This window comes from Melospiza melodia, chromosome 8 (assembly GCF_035770615.1).
Source record: "Melospiza melodia melodia isolate bMelMel2 chromosome 8, bMelMel2.pri, whole genome shotgun sequence".
Lineage (NCBI taxonomy): Eukaryota > Metazoa > Chordata > Aves > Passeriformes > Passerellidae > Melospiza > Melospiza melodia.
Window position 1 is genome coordinate 10,401,952 of NC_086201.1, and position 26,218 is coordinate 10,428,169.

The 26,218-nt window shown below is 41.4% G+C and overlaps 2 protein-coding genes and 2 long non-coding RNA genes across 6 annotated transcripts in view; 2 read left to right on the top strand and 2 right to left on the bottom strand.

Moving 5' to 3' along the window:
• Positions 1–3,012, top strand: part of MYLK (myosin light chain kinase) — a 141,179-nt gene extending 138,167 nt beyond the window's left edge. For all 3 annotated transcript variants that reach the window (XM_063161757.1, XM_063161758.1, XM_063161759.1), the window contains one exon: positions 890–3,012. In XM_063161757.1, the coding sequence (XP_063017827.1) occupies positions 890–1,143 (254 nt within the window). In that variant the 3' untranslated portion in view covers positions 1,144–3,012. The remainder of the gene's footprint in view (positions 1–889) is intronic.
• LOC134421178 (uncharacterized) lies at positions 1,179–6,272 on the bottom strand. The gene is made up of 3 exons (XR_010028536.1): positions 6,209–6,272; positions 4,764–4,912; positions 1,179–3,335 (listed from the first exon to the last, which is right to left on the bottom strand). It is a non-coding gene; the product is annotated as an uncharacterized LOC134421178 (long non-coding RNA).
• HACD2 (3-hydroxyacyl-CoA dehydratase 2) lies at positions 5,747–26,218 on the top strand. Its single transcript, XM_063161760.1, has 7 exons — positions 5,747–5,877; positions 11,780–11,897; positions 12,182–12,200; positions 14,663–14,751; positions 20,529–20,650; positions 21,318–21,496; positions 22,168–26,218. The coding sequence occupies exons 1-7, from the start codon at positions 5,747–5,749 to the stop codon at positions 22,248–22,250; spliced, it is 741 nt and encodes a 246-aa protein (XP_063017830.1). The 3' UTR covers positions 22,251–26,218.
• On the bottom strand, positions 7,715–20,041 carry LOC134421177 (uncharacterized). Its single transcript, XR_010028535.1, has 3 exons — positions 19,971–20,041; positions 10,983–11,118; positions 7,715–9,720 (listed from the first exon to the last, which is right to left on the bottom strand). It is a non-coding gene; the product is annotated as an uncharacterized LOC134421177 (long non-coding RNA).

The window sequence follows — 26,218 nt, forward strand, 5'->3', positions numbered from 1 at the left end:
GGTATGTGCACAAGTACTACGTGGAATAAAACAGATGGATGTACCACGGCTGATGTTCCAAACTTTGCAGTGTATTGCTGCAATGTTCACTCTGCTTTAGGGATTCCTGCACTTTATTTCTGCTCAGTGGGGAGTTATTCTCCCCTGGGACTTATCCTCCCCTCCCAGTCCAGAACTTGGCTGAGATCACAAACCTTCAATTTGTTACAGCAGCCAAGAGTACTGTATAAGGGATTGTTCTGCAGCAGGCTTGTACAGCCTGCTCCGAGGCTTAGCAGAGCCATTTGCTTCACAAAGGGCTCTGAAACTCCTGTTGAGATGCACAATCAAAATGCTTTTCTTAGACTTCCTCACTTACCCTAACAAATACAGAGAAAGGGAGTGCAACGTTCAAGACAGGCTGGATTTTAAGGAGCAGATTAAGAAGAGGAAGATTCAGAATAAGCATAGCAAAGCAACATGAGAAAGGTATTAAATTGTAAACCCAAACCAGTTTACCCTTGAAATTCTAAATCTCGGTGCTGGGAGCTGTTGTCGCCGGAGAAGCTGCAGTGTAACGTGAGCCTCAGATGCACTGTCAGGAGTTCCCTGCTGGCTGATGGCTACAGCACACAAAACACTGTCTGCAGGCACTGCTCAGGGACTGGAAGGAGGAATCCAGCGAGTACCGCAGTGCTCACGAGAAGTTTTTGCTATTTGTAAAAAACAGCTTCAGGTAAATGTGAAGTAAAAAAGCCTCACATCATCTACATTTATTTTCCATAGAAGTCAATGAAATATTTGTCTATCAACACATAGGCACGTCCCCACACGGGAATTAGAGCACGAGGTAATTAGTGCTGAGTTAATGCTCGTTCATTGCAGTGCTGTTCTCTCTCTGCTCTCGCAGGCTATCCCGACCCTGAGGTGATGTGGTTCAAGGACGATCAGCCTGTCAAGGAGTCCCGTCACTTCCAGATAGATTACGACGAGGAAGGGAACTGTTCTTTGACTATTTCTGAAGTGTGTGGGGACGATGATGCCAAATACACCTGCAAAGCTGTTAACAGCCTTGGGGAAGCCACGTGCACCGCAGAGCTCCTTGTGGAAACAATGGCAGAAGGAGAGGGAGAAGGAGAAGAAGGTGAAGAGGAGGAAGAATGAAACAAGGCTAAAATAAAATATATTTAAAGACTCTCCTTATAAGGCTCAGAAAACCAAGTTATCAAAAGCACCTTGTGTGAAACGTAGGTCTTTGGGGGGTTGTTTTTCAGCATGATCAGTTGATACCTGTTAGCTTTATGTATGGGCATTATTTCCAACCAGCAGGCTTTTTAAGTTGCTAGCATGATTGGATTGACTTTAAGCAAGCCATCAACTAAGTTGCCCAAGCTACTTTTAAAATCACATGTATGGAAACTAAGTTATATTCTGAACATCTTAAAGAAAAATAGTCTATTTACTGAGCTCATTGCTCTTTGCCATCACTTTTCTCAGCCAAAACCGCAGCTAAGTTGGCTCCTCAAGATCTACTTTAAAGGAATTGTTGGCCAGACATGCAGTGAATCTCTCCAGTGCTGAGGAATAGGCTGAGCTGCATCTTCTCTAAGGGAAGGTTTGACACAGCCAGCATTGCAATTTGTATGTTAGCATGGTTCATTTCTTGTTTCCTTTAAGCAGAGTCTCACAGACCAAACTTCAAACATTTTCACTGCCTCTGACAGTGAGCTGTTAGTGCCCTTGTATTTCTGGCAAGCATTAAACATCCAGGTGGCTTCCTGAGATACTCCTGATCTTGCTTTTAGCCAGCTGATCCCACTTTGTCATCTTTCCTTTATGGAGCCTGTCACTTCAGTGCAGTTGTAGCTGCCTACTTAAGAAACAGACTGAAAACACAAAGACTGAGAATATTTTCTGTGTTTCTGGTCAGTCTGATAAAGACTTACGATTCATATATATGCTGCTGTGAAAAAACAGGTTATTGCACAATCGGTGATTTCTCTGTGCATGTCTGTGAATGGAATTCCAGGTTAGTTAAAGTTTTACTTGCATTTATTTGGCAATTGCAAAACAGATTTCAACTGATGATAAGCTGGAAACTCCCACAGATTTTTTGAGTAGCCAAAAAGATAGTAGCCTGGATTACAAACTCCTCTATTCTTAGCAATTTCCAAAGAATCTTAACCTATATAGGACCTATTTCTACCTTATGAGCTTGACTGTCTTGTTTTTGTCTTGAACCTGCACCAGTAAGGCTGTTGCGTTTTTTAAAAACGCAGAAAAAAACAAAAAAAATCCAAACCCCATTTTTTTCTCAGAAATGGTTAACGCACTCAGACTTAGTAACTTTGCTTTCCTTTCACAGTATTGGCACTTTTTAATTTTTTTTTTGTTGTTCAGAGGTAATATCAGGGGCTGCAAGGTGATTATGCATAATCCAAAACCAGTGTGTCTTATACCTATGTATCATTCCAAAAGTGATTCTTTTTCTTTTCCACTTTTTGTGTGCAAAGTGCAACCATTTGCATTTCAAAGGTTACCTCTTCTAAAAAAAAAAAGACATTACCTTAAATCCTCACCATTAAGTAGTCAGTGTACTTTAATACAGGTGTGTACATTACCAACCTTAGGTTGTTTGGTATTACCTAGTTGTGTATGTTTCATATGATTTGCTCTTCTGCATTCAAAGCTCAACTAATGTGGGTGACACAACGGTTTGTAACTGCTTTACTCTTTGTTGCTAAGTTCAGATTGCCAGCATGTCTTTCTTTTCAATTGATAAAAACCTCTTGTTATACTAAACACAGTATTGCCACAACTCCTTATACAGAAAGGTTTTGAATCTGATTTAGAGCATACAGAGTTTTCCTCACTTTTTTTTTTTTTAATGTTTTAGGCAACGGGGTGTATTTTATACCTTAATAAAAATATGCTAATGTTCTCCCTGTTTGTTAAACCATCAGAATTGCAAAGATGAGACCGCTACGGCTGTAGTTACTCACGGTTCCTAAATAAATACTACCACAAAGCACACTCCTCGTATGCTCTATTGCAGCGTCACTGCGTCCACCTTGGCCAGGCCTCTCCTCCTGCCCCTCAGGTGGCCACAGCAGAGCCTCCCTGATGTCTGTGGTGCTGCTGCCCTTCTCCTGTCTTGGCTGGTGCTGAGTGGAGGCTGCTCTGCCCCAGTGCCACCAGCTGCAGCCCGGGGCTGGCACTCGTGGCCTCGTGCTCTGCCGCGTCCCCAGTGTCACCACAGGCCTCCATGGGAACGTGGATGGGGCACCAGGGTGGCTCTGGGCTTGTTTCACAGTTGGGAACTCCCATATGGTGGGGAAACGTAGAGTTCTGGAAGACTGTGGGAGGAAGAGAGAAAAAAATCAGGGAAGACTCAATGTAGATACTCACTTACACCAATGTTTCTAAAAACTCTAAGAGAGATTAGCACAAATCTGCTTGTGCTGCCTTTATTCAGACTTCTGCTGTCATGCAGCCCACATCACCACAGGCCATGCAGGACCACACAGACTCTCCTTAAAGCAAAAATTGTGCAAACACCCTGCTTGTAGCAACATGCTTCTTGAGCAAATCCTCAGCCCTTCCAAGAGCCATCTCAGCAGGTGTGCCCCACTGTCTCGTGACTGTACTGGCTTTGTTCAGTGACTGTACCTGGCTGTGTTCAGTGACTGCTGGTGTCCTACTGCAGGGAGGCACCTGCCTGAAGCAGGAAAAGCCCTGGCTCTGCTGGGCTGCCCTGTGGGCACAGCAAGGTCTGTGGGTGCACTGGGTATCAAAGCCCACAGACTCAGAATTGCTGTTCCTGCACAGATCTTCCCTTCCCTCTCCTCCTTCACTACTCCTTTTGTGTTCCACAGGCTATAACCTGCCTATTTTTCATTTGCCCCAAGGATATTCCAAGGGGTTTACCATCTCCCTCTAGCTTCCTATTAACATCCATTCTATTCTGCAGGAAACAATGACCTCCACTTCCAAAATTATGTGACATGCATCTGATTCAGCTCTGAGCAATTGACTGCAAGCTGTATTTGACCTTGAATTTTTTGCTTTGTTTGATGAATAGAATTCTATTTCCACTGAAGAAAGATATTTTATGTACTTGAAACTGTCTCATTTTGCCAGCCGTGGTTTAATAAAAGGCATTACCTCTTTCTATAAACCTTCCCTTGCTTGTATAATGTTTGCAGAAGTCCAGTCTTGGGGTGTCATAGGGCTGAAACTCCAATAGCAGAGGTTATGCAAGACACAGGAACTGCCAGAGGTGGGCCACTTAATTCTCCTTGTATTTCTTTTGTATAACATTCAGTCTTCTCAGGAGACAATGGAGAATTTGGGGCTGGCTGCTGTTTTTCACTACTTGGGTTTCTGGATTTGCAGAAACTTAATTTACTTAAAGACCAAACTGTCCAACCTTCCAAGCATGCTGTGCACATTTCTGCTTAATGAGGAGACCTTTGCTAATTGCATGTGTGGCGTGCAGTCACTGGGTCCCCATTTCCCTGTGCTGACAAGGAAAGCAGCACGGGACTGCACACTCCTCTCCTCTGCAGAGACTGTCAGACTTAGCAAACAGAGGCCTTTTTTTTTCTTTACTTGCATACATGAATAATGAATGATTCGTTTTTCTAAAATTTGTTACATTTATTGAAATATTGCACCAAAGCATAGTTGTTTGAAAATTGAGTTCTCATAAATCATCTTGCCTTTTGAGCCCTATTGTCTGCAAGAGATATGCACATGAATTTATAAACCACAAAAATACTCACATGGAAGCAGAATTTTCTGAGATGGGGAGTGAGGCTTATGCTGTTATTCTGCACCGCTCATAAAGGGACTGCACCACGACATGCATGGGAAATAAACCGAGAAATGTTTATGGGAATGGAGAAGTAACTCCACAACGTGTTTACAATTTCTGTAGGGGAGAAAAAAATAAAAATTCTTCTGTTGTGGCTGTTCAGAAAGGCAGTTCTGTTTGTTGCTGGGAAAGTAATGCTTTCCAGGCTTTTGCTCTTGTAGGGAGCTTCAGCAGGAAACGAGTTACAACTTCTCATTCACACAGCATCACAGCATTGTAGGGGGGGAAGAGACTCTGGAGATCACCCAGTCCAATCCCCTGCCCAGGCAGGATCACCAGAGCAGGTGACACAGGGACGTGTCTGGCTGGGTTTGGAATGTCTCCAGAGAGGGAAACTCCACGGCTTCGCTGGGCAGCCTGTTCCAGTGCTCTGCCACCCTGGCACACTGTAAAGCAGCTTTTCCTCATGCTGAGGCGAAAACTCTTGTGTGAGTTTATGGCCATTGCTCCCTGTCCTGTGGCTGGGCACACCGAAAAGCCTGGCAGCAACCTCTTGGCACCTGCCTTTGAGATGTTTATGTGCATTAATGGAGATCGCCTCTCAGTCGTCTCTCCTCTGAACTACATTACAAAAGTGATGAAAACCTATGAGATATTCCATAAATAACCGTACCAACTAACGCCGTTAACGTCTCTAGGGACACGGGACACCTGTCTGCAGAGGGGCGTTTTGAACCAGCCCTGAAAACCGAGCGCTCAGGGCGCTGATCCCCGGCCGGGTGCCGCTCCCTGCCCCGCGGAACGGCCGCAGCTCCCGGGCCGGGCCGGCCCCGCGGCGTGAGGGGCGCGGGCGCTGCCGCGGCTGCGCGGAGCCGTCCCCGCCCGGCGCGCGGGAAGTCCCGCCCCGCGCCCGCCGAGCGCCGGCAGCGGGCGGGGCGCGGGAGCCGCGAGATGGCGGCGGCCGGCAGCGGCGGGAGCCGGGCGGACAACGGCTACGGCGGGCAGCAGGCGCGGCGCAGGAAGGGCCCGGGCGCGCTGGCCACGGGCTACCTCGTTATCTACAACGTGGTGATGACGGCGGGGTAAGGACCGGCCGGGGCCGCTCGCGGGGCTCCCCGGCCGGGGCCGCAGCCGGGGCGCGGGGCTGCGCTCGGCCGGGCTGTGGCCGCGGGTGGGTTCGGCGGGGCAGCGAGGGCAGGGCAGGGCAGGGCTGGGCAGCGAGGGCAGGGCAGGGCAGGGAGCGGGGCCGGGCCGAGAGCAGCGGCCTCTCCCGCCGCCGCCGTGGCCGCGCTCCCGTCGGTCCCGAGCCCATGGGCTGCCCCGCCCGGGGCCGGGTCTGTGCCCCCCGTGCTGTCAGCGGCCCTGCCTCGCACTTCGGGTCAGGCTCAGGAGCACAGCCGAGCCCTCGCTCACCGCTCCTCGTGCTGGCGAGCGGCTCCTGCGCGTCCAGGCTCAGATGCCTTGCCGCTGTCCCGGCTCTCGCCGTGCTCTGTGACCGTAACCCCGGCTGGGTGCCCGGGGTCCCTCAGCCTGTCCCTGCCCGGCCCGGGTGAGCCCTCAGCGCTGCCCGCCCCGCCCCGCCTGTCCGGCTGCCCGTCCGGAGCGGGCTGTGCACAGCACGGTGCGGGTGCGGGTGCCCTGAGAGCTGCCCGGCTCTGCCATTGACAGGTTCATTGCTCTGCAGCAGCTCTCACATCCAGCTGGCCGTAGGTTCCTCACATCACCATGTCTGTGGTGTAGAGTCCAGCAGGTTTCACTAGAGGTGACCCTAAATACAGGGAATTTGTCCACAGCAGTAGTTAAAGGCAAAGATCTTGAGCCCTGCAGGATTTCTCCGTAGACCCTTCAGCTGCTCTGTAATTTGAGGTTGGAAACTGCTTTTGGGATGTGTGAGCTCCTGGACCAGCTTGGTGCTCTGCCCTTGCCCTGCATGGTGTAATGCAGTCTGGGGCCAATTGGTGCTTGCTCAGGTGTGTTCTTAGGTACAGAACTAAAAATAGTGACAACTGGGGACTCTCAAGAGAAAGGAGACTTTTTTCTTCTTTTTTTTTTTTTTTAATTCATTTGTGGCTGTCGCATCTCATTAGAATCCAGATAAAAATAAAACGGTCTTTTGAAAGATTGAGGATATTTGGGTGGGAGAAGAAAAGAGCCTTTAAAATGGATCCCAAGTGGTGGTGTCTTCCACTAGATAAACCCTGTCAGGTGAGGAGTTGAGCAAACGCAGTAGTGTCATGTTTGGGGGAAAGGTTAGTGTAGAATTAATATAGATAAAATCCACTTCAATCAGGCAGTTGGACATGAAGATTCTAGCCTTTGCTGGTGGCAGCTGATCCTGTTTCAGCTTACAAGATATTTCCTCTTGTGTGGGTCAGCGGTAGGGGAGCTGGCAGAGCTCGGTTCTTGTGAGGTGCTTGGTACACCCGTTACCCAACAGCTGTGTTACTGTGAGATGTCACTGAGCTGGTTGATGGCTCCATAGGATATTTGCAGGGTATTTCACTCAGAGGGCAAGGATAATTACCCACCAGTTTGATTTAACTAATCTGTTGTTTCAGAAATAATTGCGTGAGTAATACAACACGTTGCAGGCAGTCAGGAGAGCTTTTTAGTTTTGTTGTGGTGTCCCTGCACAATGTTAAGGAGTTCACCTCTGAACTCTTCTAAGAAATAAAAGCATTTCCCTGCTTATTTTGCTGCTCATATGCAATTCACTTGTGTTTATAAGAGATATAAAAAACCCGAGAGAGAAGCTGTGGTATAAATGGAAGGTTTTCTTTGTGGTCATGAACTTTCTGTCATGGCATGTGAGCTCCTGGGCATGGGAAATTTCTATTTCTTCAAGAAAGAAGAACAAATAAAAAAAAAATGAGTGCTGGAACTCAGAAATAAATAGCATAAACCTCTATTTAGCTTTCTGTTGGCATATAAATCTTGATCACAGTGTTGCCCATTTTTGTGATTTACATCAAATCTCTTAGAAAATTCCACTCTTGGGTGGGATGTGATTTATAGTGCTTTAACATGAGCTGCTTTTTATCTGGAGAGGGCTGTGATTAAATGATTTCTGCAGTTTGGGGAGTTACCATATGAGTTCTGTGATCGTGGTCATATCTCTGTGTTGTCTCTCACTTTTATTTCGGGGTAGGTCACCGAGGGCTCTCACTGATAATTCCTCTTCAAATGGATGAGGAGGCTGCACTTCCCCTGGACACTGCTGAACTTCCACAATATACAGGACTGAGCTTAGGAAAAAAGCTCAGTTTGTTTCTTATTATTGTGAAGCCTTTTAAAAAGGTAGTTTTTCTGGAGTTGGTTGACAGAAGCTCAGTTGTTCAGATGAGAAGATGGAAAGATTGATACACAACTGGTGGCACTGATTATTTACTGACCCCCTGTCAGTCAGAGTGCTCAGACTTAGCTTCTCCAACTGCACTGCCTTGGAAAGAGAATTGTGAAAAGAAAAAAACAAAAAATTCCAGGTGCCCAGGTGTTGAACTGATACTCTTACAGCACATGGGATTTTGTGGAAGTGGTTTGTTTGGTTTACAAAAGGCTTATAAACTAAAGCACACAACAGCATTGTTGTGCAGTAAATAGGTATTAAAGTAAATGTTTTAAAACCATAGTTGCCTTAAGTATTAACTGTTTAAAATAGATCAAGTGACAGTTGAAAAATGTCAGCATAGCTACTGCATTTACTTTGCATTTATCTTGGCTTAGCTAAAGAAAACACAACTTACTCCAAAAATAATAGATCTTATTTCTAGTTTCATGCTGTAGTGCACGTAGTGTATGGATTCCTACATAAAAACCCATACAATGGTTTTTACAAGAGCAAAAGCAGTACAAAAAGCATGGGTACCTGTGGATCTCTGACTGGAGCTGCATGCACTTACTATGGTTCATGTTTTGGGTGGTTTTTTTTTTTAGAAATGGGACAATCATGGTACAGGGGATAACCAGGACTGCAGCTGGTTCTCAGCTGTATTGCTCAGGTTTTACTGCCCATGGTTCACAGCCTTAAGCTGCAGAAAGCTCTGCATCTTGCTCCTCTCGTGTTCAGGCAGACTCTTTCCCCATCACAGAGTGAAGCTGTGTAGTCATGCCTGGCCTGGCATGGGGAGCTCATTTCTGGAGGCAGAGATGCAGCATAGCAATGGTTGTTCCTAAAAACTGCCTGACCAAAATCACTGGATAGTGCTGGGTGGGGAGTTGGGGCATGCTGCTAGAGCTGAGTATAAATGTTAGATAAGCTGCTTTAAAAGGTGATTATGTTTCTTATTTTTAGTCAAGTGCTGTAACTGACTAGTACTTCTGGGTATAAGTAGCTGGTGGTGGTATAAACAATGAATTTCAAAAGGATTTCACTCAACCAGGTCGATGGTAATGCAATAGCTTTTGAATGTGCAAGGGTTTGTATTAATCAGTGTTACTCAAAGAGTGTTCCAGGTTATGAGTTTCATTGTCCATGTCTTCCCTAAGTGCTTGTTGAGAGTCAAAGTACATTTTTCCCTTTCAGGCGCACTCACTGCATAGCTCTGCTGTATTCTCTTGCATAAATGTTACAGAACCTCTGTAAACTTTGCATAAGAAAATGCCTTTTTATGACCTGTGAGAGAGACAAGGGAGTTTACCTAAGGACCTGAGCACAAAGCTTGTCTATCAAGTCTGACCAAATTAAAGTATCCATTTTTCTTATTCTGGATTAATCAAAGAATGGTAATTGTCCAGTTTGGAGTTTACAGACAGGGTAACAGTAGTTTAATGAAGTGTAACTCCAGGTGGAGTTCAGTGTGTAGGTCAGAGAAATGAGCTTTCATGAGACAGTGGTGTCTTTTGCTGCCCTTCTAAACTTCTTGCCAAGTTCCGTTTTCAGCTGATATTCCTTGGTTTCACCTTCTCCTGTTCCATTTTGTCTAGTCCTAGAAGGTGAAGAACTATTTAAGAATCACAGAAGCAGGACAGAGATACTAAAAGCTTCAGCACAAACTAGGCTCAGCTTTCAATTTCGTATGGATTCATGCTCTGATCTGTATCAAATGCTTTTTGAAGGATAGGAAATGGAATGGAAAGTACAGTCCTGCTGGAGTCAGTGATCTGGCACGAGGGTGGGGCAGAGCAAAAGGCTGGAGCTCCTCTGGGAGCTGTGGGATTCACCTGTCTCTGCTCAGGTGAGAATGGTTGGCAGGCACAGCCAAGAGCTGGCATCTTGTGCAACTGCAGAAATTGCTCAATTCAGCAGTTTCTCAACAAACGTGGAAGATCAGGAAAAACAGAGAAACTTGACTGATGAGAAGAGTACAGTGTGAGCCTGCTCTGATTCCTGTCCTAAAGAAGAAGCAGTTGGTGTTACAGGGGACAGTCACTAATACTGTGGTGCTTACTGGTTTATTCTGCACTGAAGTCCAAATACAAAATGAATCTGATTTATTCCTTGTAAACAGCAATCACTTTGCAAATGTTTGTCTTTTGGTTTCACAAGATGGCTTTAACTGAAATAACTTGTCACTCTGTAGAAAGGGAGGGCTTGTTTCTCTTTCCCATTTATCTTCCCCACTCCCCCTGCTTTTCTTTGGTGCTTGTCTTCCAGAAGTTAAGGCAGAAAGTAATTAGCTTTCTTTCAGTTCTGCTAACAGATTTTGATACAAACACAAACTTGGATGGCAGTTGCTTATTGTTGAAAAATCTTCAACAATAAGTAACTCTTGAACTTCACTGCGTGTTTCAAACAATTGTTACATTTGGGATAATATGTGCACATACTCTGCAATATCCAAGCTAATGTGGTAGTTTTAAGATTCTTGTATGCTGTAAATAAAGGGAATTTCTTCATCATCCCTGTTACAAAACCACAGCTGCACACTTTTTTCCAGAGGGTGAAAACTATTGTGTAGTCAGTGGGCTTGCTACATGTCTACACATTGAGGTGAGCTGTTAGCAATGACACTTGGTGATTTACACAAGGAGTTTGGAGGGAGATGGAGGTAAAACTGGGTGGCACTCAGAGTAATTGAGTGTTAGACAGCCAGGATGAGCCTGTCAGTGAAAGGTTTGGGGGCCCTGTTAAGGATTCTCCTTGACCAAGCAGCCCCTTCTCCCCATATTGCCAAAAGCAATTGGAAATAAAGCTCACTATATATGCTATTTTCAAATGAAGGGTGTTTGACTGGGGTTGACCACTCACCTTGGATTTGTGGTTTGGCAAAGACTTGACTGAAGAATTTCTCATGCTGGGGGCAAGCACCAGCTCTGGACGGCTGTGGTACTTAGTGAAAGCTTCATCAGCCAGGATGAAAATTGTTTAGGTTTGTTTAAGTTACCTGAAGGGAAAATGAGCAGGGTTAACAGGTCACATTGTTCACATACAGTTGCAGTTACATGGGCGTGGCTTACATAGGCTCAGATATATTTGTTGGTTAAAAAGGAAAACTGGGATGGGAATGGCCATGCTGTCTTCAAGGTTTTAGCAGGCTCAGTTTCCTTGAAGTTATTCATCTATAACCATTTCTCATATAATATATGCTCCCAGCTAAGCTGGATGACCTCTCATAGAGTCCAGGAGTTTACTTTGAACTGAACCACAATGTTAAAATCCATTCCTTCTGAATCTTGTTTATGTCATACTGCTCTAAGCTGGTAATAGGTCTCACTAGCTGTCAGGGGTTTTCTGCTTCAACTGAGAAAATATGATGCCAATCTGCCATGAATACATTCCATTACTAATTAAACAGAGCTCACTGAAAAATAAATGGAGGCATTAGAGAAATTGCTACCATGTTGGTGCTGAAAAATGCTTTTAAAATGCATAATCTTTCACTTGGGTAAATTTGTAGAAGATGCAAGTATTTGACATTTCCAGTTTTGCAGAGTTAGTGTATTTCAGGACAGTTCTGCCTGTTGCTTCCTCAAGTATTGAAAGAGAGATTAAAGGTTTCTTTTAATTTATGCTTTGCTTAATGTCTCCTTTTGTCTCTGTTTCAGGTGGCTCGTTATTGCAGTCGGCCTAGTTCGGGCGTATCTGGCTAAAGGCAGCTACCACAGCCTTTACTATTCAATAGAAAAGCCCCTGAAATTCTTCCAAACTGGAGCTTTGCTAGAGGTGAGTGTAGTCCTGTTCCCTGGCCTTACTAATGTTTGCATGAATGTGTTGTAATTCTTACATTTACTTTCATTCTGCTGAAGAGCTCACACAAAAGCTGAGTTTTCCTTTTAGCAAGAGGGAGTTTTACTGTCTGCCATTTAGCTTGGGCAGCAGAGCTAAATATTAATTTTAATCATTGAAATGCAAATACTGAATCTTAAACACTTGTAACAGAACTAAATGTGTTGTCTGAATTGCTTAATTTGAAATGTTAGTGATTTGAATTTTTCTTTTTGTTCTAGATTCTGCACTGTGCACTTGGTAAGCTTGCAAATTTTCTGTTTACTATTTTTGTAGAAGACTGAACTTTTAGCAATATATTAGCAAGAAAAATGTTACAGTCTGTGAATTGCTGAATTTACTGCTTGCATAACTTACTAATTTTTGTTTGTAATACATTGCAGTTTTTAACTCCCTAATTTGAGAAGTCACAAAACAATTAAACAGTTTTAGCTTTAGCTCCTATCTGAATGTTCACTAGCTACTACTTAAAGATGGTGTTGAGGTTCCTAAAGCTGCAACTACAAATTTGGCGTTTTTGTCATTGTCCAGACAGCCACATAAGGGAGAAGTTATTGGATTGTAGGTTCATAGTGAGTTCTGGGGGATGCTTCAATAACCAAGTGAGGTGTTGGGAGAGCTGGTGCTGGGAATGTGTCAGCAGAGGGCAGTCTGGTTCTGTAGTTAATGAAGTAGTTCTGACCCTCCTGAGTCATCCAGCTGCTCTGAAAATGTCTTAAGAAGGCATTTCATAAACTGTGCACAGATCACCCCAGGAAGGGAATGATCATATACACCTCAAATTAGTGTAAAAGTTTCTCAGAGTAAACTGTGTATATCATCTATTTGCCTGTGCTGCCAAGGCAGTCCTTCCACTGCTGTTTAATTTTACTAAATCTCAATTACTGATTTTGCCAGAATAAACATACTTAAAAAAAAAGTAAAAATTAATATTAAAATGTACCATTTTTAAGGTCTTATTTAACAAGTGGCAAGAAGCAGAAGTTAAATCTTGGAACACTGGAGAAAAAACCTTGCAGATAAAATGCTGGTTTTATCATCCTAAATCCATAGTGCTTTGCTGTTTTCTCAGTTGATTTGAGATGTAAATCCATTTAGCTCATGTGATCCTTAGTAGCACAATTTAATATTAGAGAGAGCCATTAGGAGCAAGTGGCAACATTTTATACTGTTTTTATTCTTTTTGCTTTCCCTAACAAAACTCTTTTGCAAGAGACTGGTTTTCTTGTAAGTGGCTGTGGATTATATTTTTTTCTGTTAATGGAAGTGTTTGTCAGCTAAATAAAGTGAGGGGGGTTTGCACAGCTGGATGCACTGCTGCTGTCTGCTGCAGTCCCACTGACTGTAGCACAAGTTCCTATGGAAGGAGAAACAGGAAATTTGCAGATTCCTTTGCCCCTGCTGAACTAATTGCTCTAACTAGAGCTGTAATTCTCTGTCAATAAAAAAGCTTATGTGTGACAGATGGCTGTGTGTATCAGCATAACTTTTCTCTCTACATCTTTTCAGTAGAATCTGAAATGTTAGCATCTGTGAGGCAAGTCCTTCAAAATACAAGGATTGATAGGGGAGTGTCTCTGTGAAGCATGGTTGAGAACAGGACTTTGACATATGGCAAAGATTTAAAAAATGCAGAGCTGAAAAGGAGGTAACATGTAGTCCAGAGACCAAGACAGTGGGATAAAACTGAAGAGAACTATGTCTGTAGGATTTTCCTTTTCCCTCTCAAAGAAGCCAAAACACATCAATGAAAATAATTCAACTGAAACTTGGTTTTGGCTTTTCTTACTCTCTCTTCCTAATTCATTTTCTCTTTGGTCCCTGCATCTCTCTGAGGCTGTTGGGTTGCTTGTGGTTTGCATTAGCTTTACAAGCATTTTTACTGTCTCTTAGGGGCTACACCTGCTCTTTATCATTTCACTATTAGAAGAAAATAAAACTTTGAGATGCAAAGTTTAGAAATTTTGTGTAATCTTACAGTCTAAAACTATTCCTGCTCTGACAGACCTGGCTGTGTAGGGTCCTTTTACTGACAGGTCAGTTGGAACTTGCTGGGAGAACCAGCTTGCTTGAGAAAATCTTCAAGTTGCCTCTGTACCTGCCAGTGCATCAGCTGTTCCCTGGGGTTTGTTTGTTTGGGGGTTGGTTTTTTTGGTTGGTTTTTTTTTTTTGTTTGGGGGTTTTTCTGAGTTGTATTTCCAGGAAGGAGCTACAAACTTTTCATCTATTGAAATATGGGCTAGATCAGTGTTTCTGAAAAAGACTTATAATTTTTGATGGCTCTTTTTTTTTTAGAGTATACAGTGCAAAGCATATTTATTGTCTTTACTTTTTAAATCACAGTAATGAAGAGTATCTTGGATATTTTAATCAAACAGGATTATTTGAAATTCTGTATCCCAGAAGCTGTTTGATTGGAATTATCTGATTGAGCTGTTCTGTGTATTGAGGAATGTGCTGTGATTGCAATGAGATCAATTACATTTGTTTGCATTTTGATGCAGAAAGCCTTGTCAGGGGATTGCACTGCATTATGCTGTATAAACATACTGAAGGACTGACTTTAGAATTTCAAATTAAAAAAAATTATATGCTTTCCTTCCAGAAATTTCAAATAACTGGACTTTGGTATAGCTGTGTTTTATTTCCCCACCCCTACCTTGTTAATCAGGCATATTTACTAATTGCAAAATATCTTCCAGGCATTGTTCCCTCTTCTGTTGTTCTGACTGCTTTCCAAGTGATGTCAAGGGTTTTCCTGACATGGGCAGTAACACATAGTGTAAAAGAGGTAAGTCAAGATACAAATTGATAGAAAAGCTATTGATCCATTCTGAAAAGCAAGTGTTGATTGCTGTCTTATTGTCCTTAAAATGTCTTCTGTTTGTATCCCACCATGGGAAATTGTTCATATGAATTTCTGTGGATCAAAAGAAATAAAAATAGATCTGATGTCATCTTTTGTTGACAGTCAAACAGAGCGAGGTCTGATTCTGTCGCTGTGAGACATCTGGCTCCTGGATAGATTCTGCAGTCCTTAGTGACAGTTACACAGCTTCCAGTGTGTAACACAGAGCACAGAATTTGGTACAGCCTTGTAGTGTTCATCTCACTAGTGCCAGCACTAAAAGCAAAATCTCATTGCCCTCCTGCATATGCAGTTCACTTCCTGTGGCACCTGAAACTCCCCCTCAATTGTTTGTGCACAGCTCTCCATTGTCACTCTCTAGGGTAATCTTTCCTCTGTCCTTCATTCAATTTTCTTATATTCAAATGTAGGTAAATTTTGGGGGCTGAGTGTTTTCTCACTGCTCACCACACCAAACAGTGCTGTACTTTAGGCAGATCTCTTTAGAATCTTTTGGAAGCCCTGTTTTTTGAACATGATTTCTGACAGCTATTTGAAAATCTAGAGATGCTTTAATTGGTACAGGTTATGGTGACTGATTCATGTCATCTGAATCCTTGTAGTAGCCCAAATATGCTGCATCTCTGCTGTAGCCAAATAATTTTACTAGTTTTCTTCTCATTAAAGAAAGAAATTAGTCTTGATACCAGTGTCAGGATGGGTGCCTGAAATAAGTGACAGTCATTTTATGCATAAGATTATTTGTGACTTGAATGGAGAATGTCTTAAGGAACTTGGCTTACTACAAAGTCTTGAGGGAAGCTGCTTTCTCTTCCTTCCTCCAAACCTGCTATCAGAGCATCCATGCACATGTAGAGTAACATAAGTCACTGTAGTTCCCAGCAATTATCAGTCCTTTCTGGTATTGTGATGCTTGTTCATGTGAAGCTTTAGTTTCATGCTACTTAAAGTGGAGGAATGTTATTTTTCTCAATAAACATAAAACCTTGGACTTCTCTATTGGTGCACATTAATGTACTCTGGTCTCTGTTTAACTCACCAGAAATAAGTACTAGGTTTTGATAAAAAAAACCATAATCTCAAGATGTTAGATTTTATATATATTTATAAAATGCTTACAATAAATACTTTTGGAGTTTTGCTTGTTATCTATATGATTTTGGGATATCTGGTGCTTCATAAAAAACAGTGATAATCTGTTTTTATGAATTGTCTCCTGGTTTTGAAGTAACCCAAACATTAAAGGTTACATTGGAAGGATTAGAATTATTCTATGTGTTGTCTGTTAGACATCAAAGAAAAACCTGTAATGTGATTGTGGGTTAGGTTTTTTTGAAGCTTATGCCCACATTCTCACCAGAGAAAATTGACAAAATGGGAGCAATGAGTATAGCCAAATATTTGACTTTTAACAGGGATTCTTTCAACAATATTCTGTGCAGATTTTTTTCCCCACACTTGTGTGGTCTTATGGTTAAAGTCTTGCAAGAGACTGTATTATGTGTTACTTTTTTAATGCCTTAGTAAATGGGTATGAGAATGGCTTGGATGAGGAACCCTGTGATGAATTTCTGACCTGTGACTTAGAGCCAATAAATCAAATAAGAGGCTGTGATCTGCTCCCTCCCCTTGCCCCGACCAGGGAGCTGCAGGCTCACCTGGGGAGATGTTTTGCAAGTGTCACAAGTGTTCTACTTTCTCTAAAGGACTGTCTGCACAAGTGAGCTCCACGGTGAAGGCCAGGATTAAATTCTCACACAGCTTTGTGGAACTTGTAAGCGATGCAGTTGCATGATGAGGTCCTTGTAAAACAAACTGCAGTTTTCCTCTTTAACTTTTTGAATGAGACTTGTTCAGTATCTTGCTTTTCCAGACTGTTTTCATATATAATACAGCTAAAAGAAGAAATGTGTATTGCATCCCTCCTTCTGTCAGGATACACTTTTGGAAATGTGATGTGATTTAAAGCATGCTTCCTGCCACTAACTTGTTTGTGCTTTTTGTGGACTTCAGTGCTGCTGTGTTGTTAAACTCAATATGAAGTTATTCACAATAAATGTTAAAGCATGGCAATGTTAAAGCACTGCACACTGAGATTCTCCTCACCTGCACTGTGGGAGCAGTTGTTGGTGTTGTGGAGGAGGGCCTGGCACATCATCAGTGCTGGCCATTATGTCAGAAAGGAACCAGTTCAGTGAATTTTACTGTTTCCCCTGCAAAGGAGGGCAGAGAACAAACAGCCTGGTGTGAAGGGCAGGGAGAGTGTAGGCATAGGAGAACAGAAAGTGCCCTTCAGCTCAGAAGAGGTCTTTTGGAATTTGTGTGAGCAGTGAGATCATCTGGTGACATCATGGCAGGCCTTTGTGGAGTTCCATTCTGATAGATAATTCTGCACCCGGTTCTGATGGGTAATTTAAAAATGGTGTCAGCAAGCATATATTGCTTATCCCATTGGGCTCAGTTACTGATGGGTTGCAAATAAGTGTAATTTATATTTAGAGGAACTTTTGTAGAACACACAGGCAAGAGATGCTGCGAAAACATCATTTAAAGCATGTAGAATTGGTAATTCTAGTACCTGCAGTGGGGAATTGATATCTTCAATCAGTAGTAAAGCATACTTACTTAAAAGAGGGAATGACATCTTAACTTAGGATATTTAGGACTAAGTTGTTGTAAAAAGTCCATGATGGAAGGGTCAGAAGTCTGAATGGCTGAGTACAGTTGAAAAACCTGACTCATCATTGCTTTACATCTATGTAAAATTAAAGCAATACCATACAACACAGTGGTCTATCAGGCCCCTTGTGCCTACTGTGAAATTTCCTTTTTTTTCCTCTAAATTTGATGTTTTATTTTTTAATTACTGCACCAGAGAACCAGCTCTTTGGAGAGAGACATGCTGTTCCAATATTTTCCATCATTACACTTGCATAGTGCTGCTGGTTTTGCTCTTCTGCATTGGATTGCTTAATTATGTGTTTAGCTGAAATTTTCTGCAAATTTGTCAAACTGTTTCTCTTAATGTAGAGAAATTTCCCTTTCCAATCTTAAGGAGAACATTAAAAACCTCTCAGGCTATATTTTGTCAACTCCCAGTTCTCATCTTTGCATCTTAAAAGACGGTGGTTTCTTTTATATTTTAGCAAACATTGTTGGCTATTCACAGTATTTAAGAAAAGCTGAAATATATCCAGGACCCTCCTTGCTGATATGTTGGCTTGAAACACATGCCAGAAATCATGCCTGTTGTTTGATTGACCCCTATTAAAAGAGTTGGATAAATAAGGTGTAAATAAAGTTTTGACTTGTGTCTAAGACTTCCATGAAAGACTGGCATGAAGAAAGTAGTGGAAGAAGAATTGAATTCTCAGGGAGCATTGGCCTTAGTGGTTATTGTGTATTTGCCCTGTCTTCAGCTTGGAGGAGGAATGATGCAAATGCAGCATTAGCAGTGGCTAAAAGAGTAAGAACTCCTGAAAAATTGTTTTTCCTTAGATGGGGAGACAAGCTATGAAGGCATAATCAGTGATTCTTTAAGTGACCCAACACGGTTGTGTGTTTCATAATGGGTGAACTTACAATACAAAGGAGAGGGGGAGACCAGACCTTGGAGGCAGTGTTAGAGATGTCATGTGCTAGAACTGGACTGTAACTGCTGTAATTTCCACTCCCGTGTGTATGATTCACTGGTAGCACCCCAGTTTCTTGTCCTTGCTCATATCCTTGGGTGCTACTTCAAGCTCCAAACTTTGGGTTTTGACTTTTCCCATTTTCATAGCTAGGGAAAGAAGTGGGATTTAAAGCACAGGTTGAAGCCTGGGCCTCACAGGTTTAGGTGAACTCATCACTAAGCTGCTACTCCCGACTTGGCCAAAAGATGCAGCTCTGGAGTGCTTGTCAAGCACATTCCTCCTCTGGAGCAGCAGCATCTGCTCACTTTTCCCTGTTGAGAACTAAGAACTTATAAAGCAGACCTCAAACAGAATTAGGATCCTGCAGCAATGTCTAAAAATAGATTGGGTCTCTTCTCTGAAAATCTCCAGATAATTTTTGGATTTTGCTCTTTTATGATGATGTAAGGGAGATTAATATATAAACAAATTCTTAGAATGTGGGAAAAGAAAAAGAATAAGGTGCTTTTGCTGCAAAATGCAGTGAAAGTGACCCGAAATATTACACGCTGCAGAACATAGATTTACAGCACAATACTGATTACCAGCAGCTCTGCATTCCAGGATAGCTCAAGATTTCTGTATAAATTTTTCTGGGTTTTGCAGTCTGTAACAAAGCTTTTTCTGGGTAATTCCCTTGGAAAAAATTTCCCTTTTTTTACCCAAAAGTATATTATCAGTCCCCTCCTATTAAGAAAATTCTGATTGTCCATATATATATATATATATATATATATATATATATATTCTTGACCCTTTTTTTTAATCTGTTGGTTTATACTTTGTCCAAGATGAATAGAGTGCACTACCCACATCTCCTGACTTCCTTTTCCCTTTTTTCAAGAGTTGGAGGAAAAGAGAAAATATGGGCCCATGTGGTTGGGCTCTTTTCATTCCCACTGTCCACTGAATTTGGGCTCAAGGTGCTCATACAGCTGGGAATTCTGTTGAAGAGTAGAGGGAGAAGGCTGAATTAAAATCATGTCTGGTCCCTCAAGAGTTTGTTCTGTGGGTTTGTGACCCCACATGTACTTGAGATCCATCAGGAACTTGAACCTCATAATGATTCTCCATAATCTAATCAATATAGCTGTTCATTTTAAAGTACATGCTTTTGAGGATCTGCCTTATAAATATCACACATAAAGGCAGTTTATTACAGAATGTTTTGGGCTTGAAGGGGCCCACAAGGATCACTGAGGCAGCTCCTAAATGATCCCATGCAGGGATCAACCCACAAGCTTGGCATTATTAGCACCATGCTCAGAGCAGCTGAGCTGATCTCAGGGTTAAAATGTGGGGGGAGTTGCAGCTGCTTCACTGATGTGTGAGTGACATAAAAGCTCCAAGAGGTGTAAAGCAGTGAAACGTGATACTGCCTTGAATGTAACATTAGAGGAACTGTGCTAGTTACAATAAGCAGAAAATGGAGCAAGGAACAGTGAATCAGGTGCCTGTCAAGCTTACCTGAGGTGAGACAATCTGAGCATGGTTCTTCTCTCCTGCCAGCCTGAGATCTGGTGTTAGCTGTTCTGCTGCTGCTCAAAAGTAGCACCCAGTTTCTGACCAGAAAAGGAAAACAGTGCTTCTGCTCAGAAGCACCATGAGCTAGTATCAGAATATTAAATGCATGCCAAGTATCAGGTGTTAGACCATTCTTTCTGCACTAGGAGACAGTCATAGGACTGAAATAGAAGCTGGTACTTTATAGAATGGGAAGAGTTAAGAATTATACTCAGCTTTTCAGGGTTTCTTGTACCAGTTTACCTTGCTCAGAATATGAGAGCTGAAGTTACCTGATCATGAAGCAGAGCTATTCTTAAGCAACCAGAAAAATACAGAGCATGATAAGAAGGGTTTTTACTGTTGTTACTAATGTTGCTTTTAAGCTCATTCTTGGAGTCTGTTCTCTAAAATGATGCAGTAAAGTAACCCACAGGAATTGATTTCTGTGAGGTTTCCTTGGGTCTGGTGAATAACTGGTAATGCTCAAGCTCATACAAAGCCTTTTCTCTGTTCTCACAGGTACAAAGTGAAGACAGTGTCCTCTTGTTTGTAGTGGCCTGGACAATCACCGAGATCATCCGTTACTCTTTTTACACCTTTAGCTTGTTAAACCATCTCCCTTATCTCATCAAATGGGCCAGGTCAGTAGCATGGTAAAAGTTACAGCCTTAAAGCACTGATCTGACAGGGATATTTATCTTGTAAAGTAGTTGCAGTGCAAAAAATTAGATTCTGCCTTCAGGTAATTGCCCAGTTTGTGAACGTGGCTGCCTAGCTTCTTTCCAGCAGATTTTTGGGTTACAAAGATTTATTACGTTGCAAGCTGAAAGAGGCATTTGTCTGAACTCATTTTCAAAATAATTGTTTGTCAGAAACTGATATGTAACAGTAGGGGATGGCAGTAAGTAAACTGACATTTAGCAGTAGTTCTTGAATGCAGTGGTTATCATTGAAATAATATTTAAGCTCATTGATTAACATCAACTATATTTGACCCCGTTTTAAGTAGTAAAATTACTTCTACCAAAGAGTTCAGAAATCAAATTAACAAAGTGTGTATGTGTGGAGAATAGCTTTAAAGATAATTTGTAGATTGTCATATAAAATCTTTAAGTATTTCCAAATGATTGCTGATCTGAATACTCGCCTTGCAATAGTGCTCATACCTTGCCATGTTCTAATCAAATAAGATCTAAGAAAAAGAAATACTGAGTGGAGAATTCAAAATTTGAATATCTCTAATATCATTTAACAAACATTTTGTCAGAGTTTGTAATAACTTTTAATTCTTTCTGTGTTTCATTCTAGGTACACTTTGTTTATAGTATTGTATCCAATGGGAGTCTCAGGTGAATTACTCACAATATATGCTGCATTACCCTTCGTCAGGCAGTCTGGCTTGTATTCCATTAGTTTACCTAACAAGTACAATTTTTCATTTGACTACTATACATTCCTGATCCTGGTCATGATCTCTTACATTCCAAGTAAGTATGAGTTTGTTAGGTTTCTTTGTATTAACAGCTGTACTGGGAAAAACAAACAATTGTGGGATTAACATACATAGGAGTAACCAATTTAGCCTGCTGATGACCTTGTTTAATTTTTGCATGGTTCCCAAAGGTTTCTCATGGAAATTTCAGCTTTTGCTGTTTGTGTATGTATGTTTTCCACCCCCTCCTTTGTTGTTTTGCAAACATGCTGTTTACCATAGTTTTAGAAATAAAAAGAGAAAAAGCTCTGGATAGACAGAGATGAAAGAGGCACTGATGTGTATAAAATGCCTTAGAGCCTGAAAAAGTGACAGTAGAATTACAAAAAATCAAACAAATCTGGAAATTTTTCTGCCCTGCAGTCTGTTTTCTTTGTATTGTGTGCATGCAGTTATGGCAGCTTTTGTCATCTGCTTCCACATTTAGAGTTAAATAAGGCATTTTGCATTTTATTAAAAATGTGATTTCTCTAGCAGAAAAATTAATAGTACCTGAAGCCTAAGAACAATATCAGTTCATCTCTTTAGAGTGTAAAGGCAATAGATAATTTAAACAAAAAGTGGGTTAGCACATTCTGTAATAGAGAATTGGTGAACTGACCATGTACTGTGCATCTTGCAGGCCTCTCTTGACTCTTTATTGACTTGGGTGTGTTTTCTCCTCAGTCTTCCCTCAGCTCTATTTCCACATGCTGCATCAGAGGCGGAAGGTTCTCTCCCACACTGAGGAACACAAGAAGCCGGAGTAATTCCAACTCCTTTTCAGAACTTTTCAAACATCAAAATGCTGCAGTTTTTCAATACCCAGCACATTTGTAAAGAGTATACCAAGATAAGTCAGAGGTAAAAGACCAGTAATTTAGCAAGAATAACTAATAAATCTGATTTCAGTGAAATTCCAGGATGTCAAACATTGAAATAATTTCAGCTTGCAGTGCTTTGGAAAACTTAAACTTTATATGGCTTGGCAGTTAACCTTTTCCTTAAATGATGTGCTAAATGGTTTTCATTTATTACTAAATGCCTGAAGGTTGCAGTATGAGTGATGAAGTTGTACCCACTAAATGCCTGAATTGGGATTATATTACTGATACCTCCTTTTTTAAGTGCTTGACTGCATGCCAGAAACTGTATGTATTGCTGTGAAAGCAAACAATATGCTCTGGAATATTTCAGGATAATGTCAGAGACTTCAGTGGAGAATGTAATCTGGGCAAAGTATTTGAATTTAGAAAGGTAGGTTGTGTATTTAAAGGTGATGGGAACAAGAACAAGAAACCAGTTATGGAAAATGAGGGGAATGTGGTTCTTTAGGAATTTAAACAGTGTCTGACCAGAGTGTGCTCTCTGAAGATCTTGTTTAAGCTGATCACTCAGATGCTAATATTAATTCAGAGACTGTAATTCTTATCCAAAACATTAAAACCACCCCAAATACTGCATCCTTGAATACTTTTTTTGCATATTAAAAAAATAAATAATACTAACTGTAATACTTTAGTGGTATCAGTAATGAATCTAAACAATATAAGGAGGTAGTTCACCCAGAAACAGGTGCAGTTCTCCCTTTTTTACTATAAATTATCATCTCTAGTCATTGTCTGTGATACTCATCTTTCAGTGCTGAGGTCTGCTTGGTCTACTGTGTTTGGGGGCCTTGTTCCTTAGCCTGACTTTTCTCAAGTGACTGAGGTCATCACTCTGGCACATCCAAGCAGGCAGTTCCAGGCACTCAGCTTCTGAAGTGTTGCAGTCACAATCTGCTCCTTGCAGAGCAAATTCTCACGTGTTACTTGCTGCCTTTGCATGGAGGACAAGCCACCCTCGTCTGCTCTTTGGAAAGAGTGGGAGACCACAAGAAGTTACATTCTCCTAGGTGCTTTCTCAGGTTCTCAGGCTTTACCTTTCCTTGGAAGGGAAGAGGAAAAGGAAGGAAGGAGCTGAGAAAGGCTTGTGGTGAGGCAGAAAGCATTAGTGCTGTGTGAGCTGTGCCCAAGCCTAGAAGAAACTTCTGATTGGGAGCAACAGGGTGGGGAATGAAGGGAACAAAAGGAGAAGGTAAATGAATGGATATCCAGGCAGAGACAAAAGGAAATGTAGGTTATGGCTTTGCTCTGTTAGGAATTGATGGCCAGACAGTCCTGTCTGCAGCCAGTGGGAGTCACTAGACATGTGAGCCTCTCAGGCTTCCCTCTGGTCATGATTCAGTGCACAGATGAGGTGTGACCCTCCCTTGCTGCCTGCAGTGCTGCCTCATGCTGGGCCTGCCAGCACTCCCCTGCACATGGCCTGGTTGTGTTTGACACATCCCAGCTCTTCTAAACACAGCTGGGAGGTACTGAGGACACAGGCTCTCTGTTCTAGCAGTTGGGAAGAGCTGGATTTACAGTTATCATATACATTTATTATATACAGTTATTCAGATTTATGCTTGTCAGAGCAATATTAAAAAAAAAACAAACTTGTTATTTTTCAGTGATTTTTCTTTGGCTCCATCAAAAAGACTGAATTTCCCTGTGTCTGACTATACAGAGCCTTTCCTGTTCAACACAAACAGGATTATTATAGGCAGAGAAAGGACAAGAGACAATAATAATCTTTGTTCTATTTTCAACATTTTGGAGCCAGTTATTGACTGGATTATAAAACACAGGAGGTTGTAGCAAGTTGGGTGTTGGTCTTTTCTCCCAAGTTACAAGCAGTAGGACTAGAGCATACTGCCTCTTGTTGTGACAAGGAAGGTCTAGATGGGATATTAGGGAAAATTTCTTCATGGAAAGAGATGTCAAGCATTGGAACAAGCTGCCCAGGGACATGATAGAGTCACCATCCTTGAAGGTATTTAAAATACCTGAAGATTGGTGCATAAGGATGTGTTTTACTGGGATTTTGCAGTGTTAGGATGATGGTTGGACTCAATCTTAGAGGTCTTTTCCGACCCAAACAATTCTGTGATTGTATTACTATGGCCATATACAACCTCAAAATGGTTTTGGATTCAAAGATGCAACAATTCCATTAATTTCTGTATTAGGTTATGAGCTTTGTTGTAGTGATCTGAGAAATGTTACATTATTCTAAAGTCATTGTTTGAAAGTGTGAGCTTCCACCTCTGAACAAAAATCTCCTTTTGCTTCTACTTGCTCTTAAAGAAGTTAATGTCAATATTTCTGAAGGATGTAATCTAAAAGATCTGATTTCCTGATGTACTTAGGTTACTGGATATTGTCAATGCTCGGCTCCTGAACTTTTCTTAATTTGATTTCTGTGCCCAAGTAAAAGATTTGGTTTCAAATTTGTTGGTCCAATTTGGAGATAAAAAATGGCTGTGTAATATTCCTGCATGAAACAAGCTCCAGGCTCTGTTGATGAGAAAGATACAGAACAGATCTACAACAGATAGCACTGGCACCATGGAAAAGCAGAGCAAGCTGCCACTAGTGAGAAAACCTCTACAACCAACACCTTTGCTGAATAGGCTTTAATATGGAATATTTACTTTAATTGAAAGTATCAGTTTATGACAGAAATGCAAATAAACTATGGCCTTTTAAAAGAAAATGGAGTTACTTTTCTTTTCAAAAGAAAAAGTAGTTGCTTTATCAGTAAATTCTTACCAGCAAAGAATGATTTATGGTATGGATTATATTCTGAAGTATAAATGTGCTGCTACTATGTACAGAAATTCAATGCTTTATGTTGCAGTGCTTTTTCAAGTTAAACTTCCATGGAAATTACTGGAAGGTGATCTTGAGAGAGACCTGTAGTGTGATACCCTAAAACTGTTTGGGTTGTTCCCTAATACTGATTTTGCTGACACATGTGGGGTTTCTTCTCCTCATAAGAGAAGTTGTTTCCCCTCATCTGTCACTGAAATTGTGATTTCTTGAGCTCTGTAACAGAAGCTTTGATTGGTACTGTGTCACAAGTGCAGAAGGGTTTATTTTCCCCACAGACTGTTTACTTGGCTTGCATGTTCTCTCTCAGCCTCTCCAAACCAGCAGGCCCCCCTGCTTTGGTGCTCTCTGTTGTGTGCACTGGTTCAGTTGACAGCACTTTCTGTTCTACCATGCCAGCTCTGAGTTAGTCACTACCCTCCAAAAGACCAAGGTTTTCACCAGTGTGTGCTTTACAACTGGAATTGTAGACATGTTCATATTTGTAAATTGCAGTAAGAATGCAGGTTACAGTGCAGGTAAATTGTAATTTTTTCACAAAGTGATGTTTTTATCAGAGGGTTTTTTTCTTATCATTATGAAGGTTGGCATTTGTGTGGACCAATCTGCAGTGTCATTTTAAAACTTATCTTTCAGCTTAAAATTTTCATGAGTATACATCAAATCATATATTTTGATGTATATGTCAGTGAAACTTGGGTGAAAACTATATACAGTCATTTTTGTATTTTTTTCTATGTTGTGAAGAATAAAATTGTAATTTTATAAGTCTGATTCACTAAGATTATTATAAGTTAAATGTATTTTTTGTATATTTAGGAATCTGATATTACCTGGAGCTCTGAAAGACTTAAGCATAGATTTTTTTATGCATGGTTGAAAGATATTTCAACTTGATAATGCAGTGAAATGGTTTGTATGCTAAAATACTAGTCTGTGTTGTTGCCTTGTGCAGTTGATTCTGTGCTCTCTGCCTGGATTTGGCCTACTGAACAGTGATACTAATTGCTATAATCCAAATAAAATAATTCTGAACAAAA

Bases quoted from the DNA above. Each gene is read 5' to 3' on its own strand.
- HACD2 (XM_063161760.1), top strand. From the start codon at position 5,747: ATGGCGGCGGCCGGCAGCGGCGGGAGCCGGGCGGACAACGGCTACGGC. The intron at 14,752-20,528 runs GTAAGTCAAGAT...CTGTTCTCACAG, and splicing joins TAACACATAGTGTAAAAGAG to GTACAAAGTGAAGACAGTGT. The intron at 21,497-22,167 runs GTAAGTATGAGT...TTTTCTCCTCAG, and splicing joins CATGATCTCTTACATTCCAA to TCTTCCCTCAGCTCTATTTC.